The following is a 15926-nucleotide window of genomic DNA, read 5'->3' on the forward strand; positions in this document are numbered from 1 at the left end:
TATTAACCGGGGAATATCTTATTCCGCTTAAAGACTATCAACACACATGTGAAAAGTATACACATTAGTTACAAATGAAAAATTAGAATACATGCAATATACATAGTTCATATGCATTTTCTTTGTTTCTGCATAGAAATTCTTAATTTCATGTATAGCAATTATTCTTTTTCATTTCTTGGTTCATATATCTAACCACTAACCACAACTAAGCTTGTGATTTTGAATTCATAAATTACATATTCTCATTCCACAAAAGCGACAACTGACTGATATAATAAACCGCGTACTAAGAAATTTAACATATACTTTCTTTTTATGTCGGTTTATGAATTAACCAATGAAAAAATTTCAATCACCTACAATTACAAATTCACAACTCAAGAACGTACCTCTTGAAGTTTAACCGTGACAGTAGAACATTATCAGAGAGCTAACATACATAATGAGATATAAATACACTATAATCCACAGCAGTAACAAAAACATTATACATATCGAGAATCAATGGACCTGGAAAGTAAGCAAAATCACTACCAGGAATCTGGAAAGTATTCAGTAACACTTTTAACATGTCTTGCAACTTTTCCTACAGTAACCAGGAAGGCCAGTAGATCCAACCATATATTCAGGATTCTTAGTGCATTCTCCAAGGGCAGCCCATCTTTCACAACTTTCATGCTGATCAGCACAGTCCCCTCCAGCACCCACCACCTTATCAAATGAGTCCACATGAATCCACTTTGTTGCCGAATATTTCTCTCCTTCAATTACAGGGCATCCTGCATGAAGACTGAGAGTGTCTGGGATAGCATTTGGGTGGAGACTAAAGAATAGAAGTGCATCTCCTCTTCGGGGTCTCACTGTATTGTCCCAGGGAGGAACGGAAGAAAAAGACAATTATGGAAGATAATTTGATTGGGAGCAAACGTGGAGTTACAAAATAATACAGATGAAAAACCATAAAGTAACTAAATGTATAGTTGCCCCACCTGCTATTCCTTTTTTGCCACACTCAGAGAGATCTTCACTTGTTTCATACAATTTATGATGGGGAGATTCTTGTAACTAGTATTATAAAAATATCAAAGTTAGCTATAAGAAGAGATAAGAACGGTGGAAACAATTTCCCTTGCCAAGAAACTCCCAACTATTTGGTATGGAATGTTAAAGAAAATATTGCATCTCCTCAATCTATCCCTCATGAAATATCAGTGTTCTTAGTATCCGTTATTTGCAAGTACAATCAAAATATTAGAGCATTTGGAAAACTGGTCCCAATCAAATATAAACATTTCAGATTCTCTAAATTTCTTGTTGTAGTTACTATCAGAATGATTATGAGCAACTAAAAAAATATGAGAGATACTCCAAATGAATTCATAAACACTATGCTCAGACAGTCAAACAAGACACAACTTGGCTCGCTCAAAAATAGAATCATTGTTAAGGATAAATTCAGGTTGCACAGAAAATTGCAGCGAATAAGGATCGATGATAGAGACTCAAGGCCAAAAACAAAATACATAATAAATTGGAAAATCATAAAGGCAATGATTTTCCAACATTATGTTTTTAATTCTATGTAAACATGTGCATTAGATAATAGACAAACCTCGGCATTAGGGAACACAGTTTCGCCGCCTTTGGTCACATTTGTGAGATACATGAGAACAGTGGCAACCCGGTGTCCACCCCGAGCTATATTAACTTTATCAGAAAAGTAATCATAATGTGGGTCATATTTCTGCCCGTGTTCATATCTCAATACTTGTATGTCTTCACCATTATCTGAAATTCAATAATCAAATAACTTTAAGCAATTGATTAGTGTCTACATGTTCTTATTTTTTCTGTTTTAGGGCAAGGGAAAGAAGAAAGGAAGAGAAGCATGAAATCTATTTAAGTCATGCTAATGCATGAAGACTTTTTTTTGGTACATGATATTATGAAGATTATTTGCATAGAAGAACTAGTGAATACCAATTTAAGCTAAGCTACTCTTTGGGTCTCAAATGATACAAATACAATAGTTCTTAATTTGGCCCATTAATTTCCAACTTTCTCCAGTAAACTTTGAATGCTTCTAAAGTGTTCTTTCGGCTTTTGGAGTCACTTTAGTATCCTAATGGATATGGTGCTTCTGGTAAATTTTCAAGCACTTATTGAATGCTGATTATGCAATTAATCTTTGAAATTAAATTAAATATATCTAGTAACTAATCAAATGCTTGATGTACTACTACCATAACTAGGGGAAGAAGTACTAGAGTTGCGCTATCTGTCTTTCCATATAAATAAGTTATTCAAAGTCCACATTGAGAGATATGAAATAACTAAATTTATATAAATTTAACAATTCAAGTAGGCAACTTAAAATCAATTTATCTTAAATGGACTGGACAAGTAATATAAGGTCATTTTGAAAACTAAATTCAATGCTAAAACTGGAAAATTAGCACAGAAAACAATTTAATGGAGTTGGTTTAAAACCTTCTAAACTGATATTTAAATAAACATGCACATAGCATATAAGATGTCATTAAATGTAATAGACAAAAATAGTTTCCTTATTTAAAAAACTACATGTTAGTAGCTTCCTTTGGTGTAGCTTCATTATATAATTGGTACAAGTTCAAAGTTTATAGAGACATTTTATAGGAAGCTTAGATGAATATAGAATTGCAATAACAATTTCAAACTTCATGGTTTTGGATCCTCTCCTTCTATTTTCTCTCTTTCCCCACACTTCATTCCTGAATTCATTTGCCTCAGTTTTATTCAACAAGCAAACATATTCATGATTAGTATACAGCCGATTCTTCCCATGCATGTTTTGAGCCCTTGTCTAAAAGACTTCCTTTTGAAGCCAAAGACCGATGTGACACCCGATTTTGACTTGCCAAAGTAGCAAGGGACAAGCAAAGAATGCAGAGAATAATTAGCTCACATTCTCACCCATTTTAACTGTTATGTATGAAGCCAAAACAAATGGTTTGCGTTTAAATCATACATTATATGACAAGAAAAACTAACAAAATTAGTAATAACAAGAAAACCATAATCACTGTATCTGATTTCACTGGAAAACAGATATAAGTTCAGAAGCTTCTAGAAGGATGCGGAAAGAACAGAGTTCTCATGTGTGATAACCCAATAATTGGGCTCAATCCACATCAGCACAGATTCTAGAAGCCTGTAGAAGCTGCGAGAATAAAAGTCGGGTAGAATATTGCCCGATTTTAAGGGATTTGCTGTTTTAAAAGAGATTGTAGGGGAGTGGGAAATGCATTCAGGAAGTTTGTTAGGAAAGAGTCAGGGGAGATTTCTCTTGGGTTTAGGAGTTCATAAAACTCTGCTTTACTTTTCTTGTTCTGCATTTTTACCGTTGCAAAAGCTTTAAACTCAACCATTTTGCAATTAATCACACAGTTTTATTACCGGTAAATTCTGGTTTCGATCAGATGGCATAGATTTTAATCATGATTTTGTATACGACGTACCTTTTGGAAGAAAGGTCCAGGATGCAATCTTGTCCTCAATACCAGAAACAATGGCATCCTATAAAATAACTAAACAGAATAAGCAAAAAATAAAATAAAAACTCACAGAATTCAGAAAGTACTTTTGTTTTTGGTATAAGTAAATTTTTTGATGTCATCAAACAGCAGAAAGACTGAAAAAATTCAACGCATTTGCAATTGCAATTTCTACAATACATTCACCCGTAGCACTGAATTATGATTATAATTTAGGGTTTTAAATAAAAGCCCGCAACACAATTGAAACTACAATGAATACGATACTAATTTAAGCTTTCCAAAACTAGTTAAAATATTCGATAATGATAGTAATAATGATAGTAATAAGAAAGAGGATTCACAATAATAATGAACGAACAAATATAGAAAAAGAAGAATTGAAAGCAAAGCAACCTTGTTCTTAGAAATGAACATGCCAGAGCTTGTTCTGACTTCGCTCAATTTGCTCTCACCGGACAAATTATCCGCCACCGCAGATCTCTTAAGTTCCGATTTCGCTAGAGAAATCAAATGTTCACATTCCAATTCCGTCAAGAAACCTTCGTAAACAAAAGCTCTGCATCAAATCAAAATCAAAATCACTATAACAACACATTGATTTCAGTGCCAAATTTAGAATTTGAGAGGCGAATTGAGAAACAGACCTTGGCTTCCATGAAACCTGTCTCACTTTAGTTGGATCGATGATCGCGTTGGTGGAACCTGCGTAGGAGCAATAGGCTCCATGGAAATTGCAGATTAAGAAAAATGGAATTATGAAACACCAAACCCTACAAATCTCACTCATTTCTTTTTTCTACTTTCTATTTTTTCCTTTTCAATTTCTAACAAGATTCAAACATTGGTTTATAGATAGATAGATAGATTATAGTTATACAAAAATGCTTGACTTTATCTGATCTGAACGTGTAATTAAGGGAATATTTGACTTTTTTTAATGCTTACTGGAGTAAATTACTTTATATTTTAATTTCATATAGTTAGTTAACTAGATTATGCGGGTGAAAAATTGTAGTCAAAGAATTAATTAATTCCCTTTTTTTGAATTTGTTTTGGTTTGTGAATTTATTGATTTTTTGTTAGCACAAAAAGATTTTTGAGTAAAGTCTAAAAAGAAAGAAATATAGGTTGATATTATGGTGAAATGAACAAAATTACACAGTAATTTTTTAAAAATAAAATTATAATTTTTTGTTTGGAAGAGTATCAAATGGCCGCTTGCAAGATCCAAAGCAAAAGACTGAAGAGTACCATCAAATGGTAAAGTGTGTGGAGTAGGTTATCCTTCATTCATCTAAGAGCGGGCAATTTCGCCTTCCAAACACATTCATCATCATCAAATTAGATCCAATGGCTACCTACATAACGTGTCTACCTCGCGTAGACAATTTTAACCGCTCTCACTATATATATATATATATAGAGAGAGAGAGAGAGATAGAGAGAGAGAAAGAGAAAGAGGAAAGCGCGTCATTTCATGTATTTAAGTTCATTATCACTCCCACCTTACTTCTCATTCTCTCTTACTTGGGCATTGGAGTGATAACTTTGCAGGTCAGCCTCTTCTCCGTTGCATCGAAAACATGCTCTATGTACCAAGATCTCATTTCACCGTTCATCGAACACTCTGGTACTCTAACAAAACAATGACACCGTATGTGAAAATCGATATTTGATTCTCGTGAATTTTCACGTTTAAATTTCTTTTGATCCCAAAATGCAAATCTCCTTTTCTAGAAGATTCAGATGTCCTTTCTTGATCTTCTTAATTGAAGTTTCAACCTCCACCTCCAACAGATCCATCATCATATTCATTAAGCTTGATGGCATCCAAAGGCATTCGATTTGTCGTTCAATGGCAAGATGCTGATGTAGCCTCTGAAGCTAATAAAGTTATACTTCTTCATCCTTCTCCTAATGCAAAAGACAATCTAGTTCGGTGGTGTTTCCTTCTAACCCTATGCAACAAGATCTTGCTCTACCAAGAGTTAGTTAATCAGCATTCTAGGCTCCCCCGTTATTCAGATCTACACAAAAAAATTCACCAAGGCGAACCATCACATTGGCCTTATCCACTACCGGTTGTACCTAGGCAGGAAATGCTCCATGGCATTCAGCTGTTACATGCCAATTTTGGATTTCAAGGATCCACCGATTTACTGAACAACGTCTATAATCTGGTACACCACCGGAATTCACAATTCTTAGCAGAGGGGTTATTTAGAAGTGAAGAGAGCTTTCAACACATTATACCAAAGAATAGCATTTTGCAAGAGGCGGTCTCCTAAGGCAATCAAGCTGTTTTACTTGAGTCGGCCCCCATTAATACAACAATAAAAACAACACGAGGAGAGGCTTCGGGGTTTCTAGCTCACAACCAAGGTCCGCTAGCCTCGTCATTCAAAAGCACGACATCCCCAAAGAAGGGAAATATATGACGAAGATGTTCTAGTGTTAGAGCGAAAAAGAACCCAATGTCTACCTGCATCCCTAATAACATGATTCTGAGGTCATTAGAGAAGCTTTCAAAGCTACAAATTTATGCCATAACAAGAGATCTAGATGAGCGTTGAGCATGTAGACATTCGTCTGGATTACTACCACATCTAAGGGGTGGTAAAGCGCAAGCTCGTTTCACTAACCTTGACTAGATCCGCAATGAACATGTTCAAGACTCTTCTGGACGGGACCATAGATTCTTAGAAGGACCTCTGGGAGGATTTCACCAACCAATTTTTGTCCGAAAGTGGCAATCCACTACCATGGTTGTACTCAGTGAGATTACCCAACAAAAGAAGGATACCTTGTACGAGTATACTGACCGTTTCACAAAAGTGGCAGTAGCAACGGGGGCACAAATGATGGGCTGAAATGTTGGATGTTTAAGAAGAGGTTGAAGTTAGACATGTTATAGGAAAAGTTAGGGCTTGAGTGAGCTTATAGCCTAAGTGATTTGGTGAATATGGCATAACCACATATAAATCATGAATAATAGATCCTGGCCGAAAAAGGAGATAGAGGCCTAAGAGAAAGGAACAATGGACACAATCGGGAACCATAAAGAGATAACGGGCGTCTTAGAGAAGAAGGGGGTTGCAGAACATAATCCATGTTCAATGTTTACAATCCCCTGAACAATTCAAGGGAGAAAATCTAGAAATATTGTGTGAACACTGACTTCAAGGAAGTCAAGATCAAGAATCCCTACTCGGTCAAATAATCATCCAGGAAGGACAAGTCCAAATGTTGTCGTTTTCCACCAGAGTCACGCCCTCGGCACAAATAATTGCATCCATCTAAAACATGAAATAAATCGTTGATTAAGAAAGGGTGACTTAGTAAGTACACCTGTGATGGTGACAAGAAGGGAGGATGGGACAATAAAAGAGGGCATAGGATTCGAGAAGATTCACCAAATAATAAACGCTTCCCTCACATAGAACCCTCCCCCCCCCAAGAAGGCTATTGAAACTGTCACTTGAGGCAAAAACTGGGAGGAAGACGGTAACAGTGAAGAAGAGAAAGATTGGAAAGGGAACCACCAATACATCACTTTCATTAATATTGGTCTTCCAAGAGAAAGGAATCCCTCCAAAGGGACAATGAAAAGAAAAATATCAAAATTAATGAGGGTAAAAAAATAAGAGGGTGAAACTTCGACTGGGAAATTACAAAGACATATCCTCGGATTCCTTGAAAGTGAAAAGGTATTAGGAATTTCAAATGATATCTTTCTTCTAGTGAAAACACCTACTATCACTAATTTTGACATCTCTTGAGTCCTCATATATGGAGAAAGCTCTTGTGATATCATGTACTCATACCTATTTGAAAAGTTAGGACTAAAGAAGGATAAGTTGCGGAATTATGATGGATTCGACTTGTAAGTTTCAATGGAGCAGTAACCCGTCTATAGGGGTATGTCGAGTTAATGGTCACCCTTGGAGAAGGAAGAGACACCAAGGCAGTCAACTTGCAATTTCATGTGGTTCTTGGAAAAAGTGTGTCTAACTCTATTTCGGGCAGACCCTTCACAACAACTTTGATGCAATGGCTTCCCCAAGCGATAAAACGAATTATTATGGCTGAACATTTACACGTGAACACTCTGGATGAAAGCCCAAGCTAACTACCATGTATCCTGCCAATGCCCCCAACTACCAATAACTAGCGGCCATGCCGCTTGGTTTTATTTACCTTACTGCATATGTAAAACATAAATACTTATACGATGTATGATGTTATTTTATCATAGAATAAATAGATCTTCGCCAAACTCTATTTTCCTTGTGATCGTAAGAGGTAGTAACGAGTCAAGGATGCTCTCATAAACGCCACTGACATATGACTAAAGAAATAAAAACCCTAGTACAAACGACTCAACGGAGATGTCACAAATGCCATAGGCGTATGATTGAAGCAATCAAATCCCCACAATGTCAATGCATATATAAAGACAATGAACCATAAAGTGGAAACTATGGGTCCCCCCTCTTGATAGATAGCCACTTTAGAAGTATTGGTGATCCCATATTACGTCAACCTCGAATCAAGTTCTCACATGGGGGGAGAGAAGGGGTATTGAACCTCTATTGATCATGATACCTAGAGACGTCCAATAAAAATTTGAGCATAATCATAAAAAACAAGTTATCTCTTAGAGGAACAAACTCAAGACTTAAAATAATGTTGTATAACAAGGTAAAAGTAATGGTAATTAACTAAAACTGAAATACACATTGCAAAGTAGAAACCATGAAATTTTCTTATTCATTGAAGATACAAACATACCGGAACAAAAAAAAGTGGAGCAAAAAAGACCACACATATGACTAATCTGCCAAGGAAATCGGTTTTTCTCCATCATCTAGTCAAGATAAACTTGTTCCCGTGAGATAGGCCATGTGGAATAAAAATATTCCACTTGTTGCGAAGCATTTTTAAAAGAGTCGCATTCAATAGAGTATAACTCTCCCCCAATGACTTTGTATACTCCTTAGCCAAGAAAATATTCTCAAAACACATGTCATATAGGCCGTATTTAGCCTTCTCCCGACCTTCCTAAGACTCCTTCAAAGATGCCTCAAGCTCTTCTACCATTTTTCAAGAAGAATCCAATGTCGGGTTTGCTTCAGCAAGAAAGGCCTCTGTCATAGATAGTAATTCCTGGGAAGAAACTAAGGTTTCATTTTTCTTTGTCACTTCCTGCACAAGTAACTTCACCTTCTAAACCAGCGTGTCAGAGTACTCAAAGGCTCCATTACGTCCCATGTGCCCTAAAATAAGGTAGACGCCCATTGAAACTCTTCCAAATATCAATCTCGTTGAATGGTAAGGGCACTGATTCATTCTTTGAGCACTTCATTCTCTCTTTGAAGACGGTTGAGCAAGACAATTTCTTCCCACCCGAGAATACCAAAGGCTACGACGGTTGATACCTGACGCGTATAATAAGCCAGGTCTGATAACTTCTTTTAATGAGCTTCTTCGAATTTGTTTAAGAAATAGGATTAATCTTCTTCAAAGATAATATACCGGAACTCCTCAGTCGCTCGTAGACCAAGGCTGACTAACAACGTACATGCAACCCGGTCGAAATCGATGCATAATTCCCTGCTGAGCCAGTCGCTCAGTAGTTGGGGACTTTTAACAAGCACTCATCCACTTAAGACTCTTCGAGCTCAAGACTAAGGTTTGGACTTCCTCCATTATCAGATTGTGGCAAACATCAAACACCTTAGTGCACTACTGAAGAGATATCAAGCTCTGGCCCTTTGTTGAAGCACCCGAGTTACACCGAGCTTTGAAAAGGTGGAAGAAAAACGTCAAGGTCGGCAAAATCTTCTTGTATTCACTAGAAATAGTGAAGTTGACAATACAAAAGAAGAATAAGATTTTGCAGTTTGCAAATGGAAAAAAAAGGGAGAAACATTACTTCAAGAACCCTGTATGTATGCCTCAATCACAAAGGACAGTATGATCCACCCTATGAGGAAGATAAAACCACACCATCAAAGATCTAGATCTCCTTGCGAGTTATTTGAGGCATTCGAATATCCTAAGGTTGAAGAGACGCGTCAGATATTCCTTACAAAACGCTGCCCTTATTTGCTTTTGCCAAGCAGTTGGCTTCGGGGTGTACACGGCTAGCCCTCATCGTGAAAATCTGAGACAAAGGTTTGCGGGAAATTATGTTTGGCCGCTCGCAAGGCTGAAAGCGAAAGGCCCAAGAGCACCACCAAACAGTAAAGTGTGTGGCACAGGTGATCCCCCATTCATCAAAGAGCATACAATTTCTTCCTCTCACCGTGTAAAGATGAAATCGAATCATTTCAATTTTTCAAATCTGTTATCACTCTCACATTATTTATCATTCACTCACCGACTTGAACGTTGAAATGTTAAATTTATAGGTCAACCCCTTCTCCCCGCACCGAAAACCTACTTCATCGTACCAAGATATCATTTCGCCGTCCACAGAGCATTTTATTTCCCTAAAGGAACAATTTTTAATTTTGTCAAACTAGCAAAATCACCAAACAAGCAAGAAATTTTTAAATTAATGTTCAGCTCAAATAAATCATAAACAAAGAATTAATTCTTATCAAAGGTGAAATCTCTTTTATGTTAAAAGAGAAATAAAAAAACAGTTTTCTTTCAAATGTCTTTGAGTGCAATATTTGTTGGATTGATCTAATTTTGCATAAACTAGTGAGATGTTACACATTTTACTTTGCCACATAGGTAATTTTGTTAACTATAATACAGACTGTTAACCTTTGCAGAATTTGAAGTAAGGTTACAATTTTTTAAATGAAAATAATCTATGAACAATTTCTGTTTTACACTTCTTTAAGCATGTAATTTATGATGAAAGAAATGAGGTTTATTCTATATACTTGTGATATAGCATAATTTGCCTCACAATTATGTAATAATCACAAATAAAAGGCAGTATTTATTTCCTATTGAACTAAAAAAGATAAATAATTGTAAAAAATCAAATATAAATCAGAATTTAAAGATTTCATGAACTTTTCTTGAATACACCTGCGTATATAGTTCCAATATAATGATCAAACAACTTGCTAAGCAAGGCATGTCCAAATGGTAATAATCACTGCAGCTCTTTGAATAACATGAAAAAGTACAGTCCCCATTTATGCAGAAGGGTTAGCTAAGGCTTACAAATTACACCTTAAACCACTTTGATTAAATAAAATACATGCTACATACATGCACATAAGGTTCTGTCTCTTTATCTTTCTTTTCTGTGTCTATTGTAAGTTAGCCCCTTCAACCAATGTTCTGGCCAAAACTAAATCCACAAGTGGAATCAGCTCAAACTTCTACATATAAATCACTTCCCTTAAAAGATTTTAGGATAAAGTTTTATAGTTCTATGTATCTGAATCATCGGAGACCGAACATAATCTAATTTGGATTGCTCGTGCCTAAAATAGTCTCCATATGTCGATCACGGTCGCTCAAAAACTTTGTCGAGTTATAATCTTCTGCATCATATAGTTCTTCAGAGTATGTTCTATGAAGTTTAGACTTCTGTCTTTCTTTCAACATTCTCAAGCTCTCTTCTTCTCCTCTTAGTATCTGTAAGACCTGCATTTGTTCGACCAAAAAAAAAAGTTTATGTAAGATCATCAACATTATATTTAATCGATTTTTCTGTTATGAGTCCTTCACGTGTAAAAGGACATGCCTCACTCATTTGCGGTCGTTGTATTGAGGACTGGTCTATACACATAGAAGCATTTAAGACTACAAGTTTCATCTGTTCTTCATCATAAGCGTCGCCTAAAATTGGATCAACTAGCTCTTTGATGTTATTACTAGATAGCAAAGGCTTTGCCTGTCACAATTATTTTCCATGAAGTTGATTAGAATTATTGTTTTTAAGATCGAATTCAAGATGATCGATATACAGAATGCGATAGACGAGACTTACCCACATGACCAGACTTTTTTGTGAACTATCCAAAGCTTGTCGCCCGGTAATGAGCTCCAGTAATAGCACACCATAAGCATATACATCAGTTTTTTCATCTACTATACCATGCATGAAGAATTCAGGAGGAAGATAGCTGTTGTGACATCATCACCAAAAGAAAAAAATTGTTATTACTGAAAATGTGTGGAGAACTTGTGAAGGTGTTTAAAGATACAAACCCAAATGTGCCTTCCACTTTGGAGACAGTATGGTGAGTCCATTGATCAGGTAACCACTTTGCGAGCCCGAAATCAGATATCTGGTTTAAGATAGGAGTTAAAAAATGTAACTAACAAGAAATTTAGATGAAACAATTACGTGCATATTTGGATTCACGGTGAGTTTGACAGAATCACGTTTGCTAATGTAATATCATCGTGAGTTTGTCAAATTCATTGTGATTCTAAACATGTGCGAAGATTTTCATTGATTTAGAACATAAAAACTTAATACTGATTGCTGAAAAATGCGTGTTCGATGAATAGTTAAATTTGTGAGGCATAAGAAGAACCTGAGGCTCAAAATCCTCTGAGAGGAGAATGTTAGAAGCTTTGATATCTTTGTGAATAATCCTTCTTTGACATCCTTCATGCAGATAGCGAAGACCTTCAGCAGTCCCCAAAATAATCTTAAATCTAAGGCTCCAATTCAGTTTTTCTCTAGGTCCTGAAATCCAGAAAAGGAATGAAACCAATTAACTCCAAAACTCGGGCCGTGTTTGCATAAATAGCTTAATTAAGCACTAATAGCCTGAACACTCATCAAAACTTTCTTCATATCAGTCATAATCTGTTTTCATAAACTATCATAAATAACTTATAGATATAAAGATGAAAGCCGTTTACGGACATGTCATAAGTTATATCACAAGTGCTTATGTGAGTAGATAAACTCGAATAAGTCAATCTAAACAGGCCATCGATCTTGCATAGAGATTTTGAAACATACCGTAAAGTATGGATGACAAGCTTCCATGAGGAGACAATTGAAGAACAAGAAACATTCCACCTTCAACACCATATCCAATCAATCTAGCAATATTGGGGTGATCCACATGCACTATAATGCCAAGCTCAGACAAGAAATCCGCAGTCATTTCTTCTTGGCAACCTCTTGTCAACCGTTTAATGGCAACAAAGTTTCCATCTTCCAATTTCCCTAAGTAAACCTCAGCATAGCCTCCCTCCCCAATCAAATTATCTTCAAACATAAATAAAATGTAGCTTATAAGTCTAACAAGCTATGTAACACTTACACACAAACATACATCAGACACGATTCTAACACAATTGAATGTAATCAGATGAGTCATTGTAACTGTGACGCATGTTAGACATTAGACACGTCTACAACCTAGAGTGTCAGTGTGACAAGTGCTAACAAGCATGATGTCAACATGAAAATAAACCTCATCCGTATTTTCATACCATGGCTAAAGTCATCTGTTGCGGCTAGAATCTCAGCGAGAGAGAAATTCTTCCACGAAGATTTGAAGCAGCAAAACTCGGCGTCAAAAGAAGATTGAAGAGCCGGTGAATTCAGAGATGGGATGAGATCTTCCCTAATTCTTTTGCTTTTTCTTCTAGTAAGTTTTGGAACATTTTTCAACGGATGAAAGGTCTGAAAAGGCATTTGTGATCCCTTCTTTAGCAACTTAAAGAAACCGCGCCACTGATTATTATTAAGATTGCCTCTTAAACCTCCCTCGGAATCAGAAGTGCTTGCCCTCGAACTTGGTGTTTCAGATTCTTGACTTCTAGGAGAATACTCAGATTGGCTTCCTTCCTCAATCTCTAAAGCTGCCAAGTCTAATAACATATAAAGTATATCCATTCCACCATATTAGCACAATTACACAAATAACCAAACAAACATATCATTATCTTATTGAAAAGGATGACTGAGATTGATTCATTACCAATACTAGAAAACGAATCAGAAAATCCCGGTCGGGGTCGTCTGCTTCTTAAAGAAGAATTCTCTTTATCTATTTGTTTTCTATCTGACTTATGGCCGTCATTGCTGTCAATATAATCAATCTTGATTATCAGCATACAATAGAATTTGATTATGCTCTTAAAGAGGCTGGAAAATATTAATGCATGCTTGGTATCGCTGGAGTATGGTTTTGTCCAACAGTCCGCGATACCAAGCATGCATTTAATGTGACACAATATATATAGATTGCCAAAAATTCTGATAAATCATATAAATGATCAAACATCTCATTCAAACATGCATGCATGCATGCATATGGAACATTAAGATGAATGTAGTTGTGTGTAGAATGAATGAACATTGCATGCATGTACATGCATGCATGGATAGATGATGAAAGGAAGAGAAAAAGTTATGATGGTACCTCGAGGAAGGTTGAGGTGGTTCTCGTGGTTCATCGCTCATGATGGCGATGTAAAAAGGTTATGAGAAAGGTGCGAGAACCAAAAAAGGGAGAGTAGCCACGGGAATGACGCGCATGAGGATAGAGAGAGTCAGAAAGGAAGACAAGAGAAAGAGAGATGGAAGAAAGACGTGAAAATGAAAGTAGCGGTTGGCATCGTTTCTCTGTGCTGTCCTTTTTCTTAGCTACCATAATAATACTTCTAACTTCTTATTTTACACACCCCGGTATTTTATCCCCAAATTACGTTCCACTTTACAAGAATATGCTCTTAAAGAGGCTGGAAAATATTAATGCCAAAATATTATTCATTTTTCTTTTTCTCCTTTTCTATGATATAATACAAAATGAAATATGTTAAATTTAATGTACAAATATATTAAATTTAAGATTAACACTCCTATACTTTTGTATTTATATTTAGTTGAATATCTATACATTCGATCAATTAAACAATCACATTTAATGTTATATTATTTTTATATTTATTTTATATAAAATAAATTAATATTTTAAATAAATTTTTATTAAAGAAACCGATACTCAACTAGTTATTACGAGTATCTAAGAATTTGCGTAAATTTAATGATAAATTCTTAGGTACTGATAAGTTTAAGTTGAGTAGAATACCTTTAATATAAATAGATTAAAATTTTAATTTATTTTAAAATAAATAAAACAAAACATAATATATGTAGCATTAAATCATAGTGTTTGATTGGTTGAGAGTATTAGTATTCAATAAATTCAAGGGTTTCAAAGTGTTTATCAAATTTAATTAACAAATTGGACAAGTTTGTCATTTTACAAGTATGTGATGGTATACTTGTGTTGGACATCAAGTATAAATGGTGAGCCTTATTGGAACATTCAATCACAAGATTGATAAACAATTGAGTATACGGAGAAAGAGGTAGTGAGAAAGAGAGATGAGAGAATTAGTGAGATTAATGATATAATCAAAGGAGGAAGAGGAAAATGACGACTCAAACTAATGAAGTTATCTCTCAACAAGAAAAAGTTGTTGGAGCACAATAAACAAGATGAAGATGGAATAAGAGAGAGAAAACTGTTATAACAAACTTTCTACTCAATTGAAAAACAGTTACAAAGAATGATTTTATTCAATCATTACAAAGCAAAAATACAATATATACTAAAATCTACATTGGCCCAAGACAACCTAACATCAAACACTCGGAATATGCAATTACACTTCAACACCATCCCTTAATTCACATTCAGATTTAAAATCAACAACAACAATTATATTCCTCAAATTGATGAAGTGTTCAGTCTTGAAGGTTTTAGTCAACACATCTGCAAGTTGCTTCTAAATGCTGCAGCGTACAACTTGCACTCCATTCTAGACTTGATTCCTCAAAAAATGGAATTTTGTGTCAATGTGTTTGCTTCTCAGATGCAGCATTGGATTCTTGGCAAGGCTTATAGCTGATTTGTTGTCAATCATCAACTTCACAAGCTTATTCACCTTGATCTTTAGATCCCACAAAAAATTCATCAGCCAAACAGCATGACACGTAGACAAAACACCTGCAAAAAATTCACTATGAATTGAATGAATCTGAAATCAAAACAATTACACACTTCACGTACACTCGTGTTTCCCTTCCCGTGGATCTGAATCGGAGCTCTAGATACCTATTGTTATAGTACAATGAACAAGATGAAGAGGGAACAAGAGAGAGAAAATTATAACAAATTTTTTACTCAATTAAAAAACACTTACAATAAATGATTCTATTCAATCATTAGAAAGCAAAAATACAATACTCCCTGCATTCTCTTTTATAAACAATTTATTCATTAGTTTAAGGATAACATTTCTTTTTGTTTATTGCAAGTGACAACCATTTAAACAGTTTCATCCAAAATAATATATCATATTTCCTATTATGTACTAATAAAAAATTACTTATTCCTTCACATTTTAGATTGATATTCCTATCTTAGTAGT

The 15926-nt window shown here is 35.3% G+C and overlaps 2 protein-coding genes across 2 annotated transcripts; both read right to left on the reverse strand.

Annotated features, from left to right (window-relative positions):
- Positions 1–333: 333 nt before the first annotated feature.
- Positions 334–4437, reverse strand: LOC131631566 (probable prolyl 4-hydroxylase 4). The gene is made up of 6 exons (XM_058902362.1): positions 4187–4437; positions 3936–4098; positions 3504–3561; positions 1616–1791; positions 993–1068; positions 334–863 (listed from the first exon to the last, which is right to left on the reverse strand). The coding sequence occupies exons 1-6, from the start codon at positions 4327–4329 to the stop codon at positions 568–570; spliced, it is 912 nt and encodes a 303-aa protein (XP_058758345.1). The 5' UTR covers positions 4330–4437; the 3' UTR covers positions 334–567.
- A 6112-nt stretch (positions 4438–10549) lies between these two features.
- On the reverse strand, positions 10550–14069 carry LOC131631567 (receptor-like cytosolic serine/threonine-protein kinase RBK2). The gene is made up of 9 exons (XM_058902363.1): positions 13910–14069; positions 13466–13569; positions 12975–13355; positions 12496–12747; positions 12059–12213; positions 11727–11806; positions 11506–11641; positions 11260–11409; positions 10550–11159 (listed from the first exon to the last, which is right to left on the reverse strand). The coding sequence occupies exons 1-9, from the start codon at positions 13948–13950 to the stop codon at positions 10977–10979; spliced, it is 1482 nt and encodes a 493-aa protein (XP_058758346.1). The 5' UTR covers positions 13951–14069; the 3' UTR covers positions 10550–10976.
- Positions 14070–15926: the final 1857 nt, after the last annotated feature.

The sequence above is a fragment of the Vicia villosa genome, unplaced genomic scaffold (assembly GCF_029867415.1).
Source record: "Vicia villosa cultivar HV-30 ecotype Madison, WI unplaced genomic scaffold, Vvil1.0 ctg.000843F_1_1, whole genome shotgun sequence".
In the NCBI taxonomy this organism is placed as follows: Eukaryota; Viridiplantae; Streptophyta; class Magnoliopsida; order Fabales; family Fabaceae; genus Vicia; species Vicia villosa.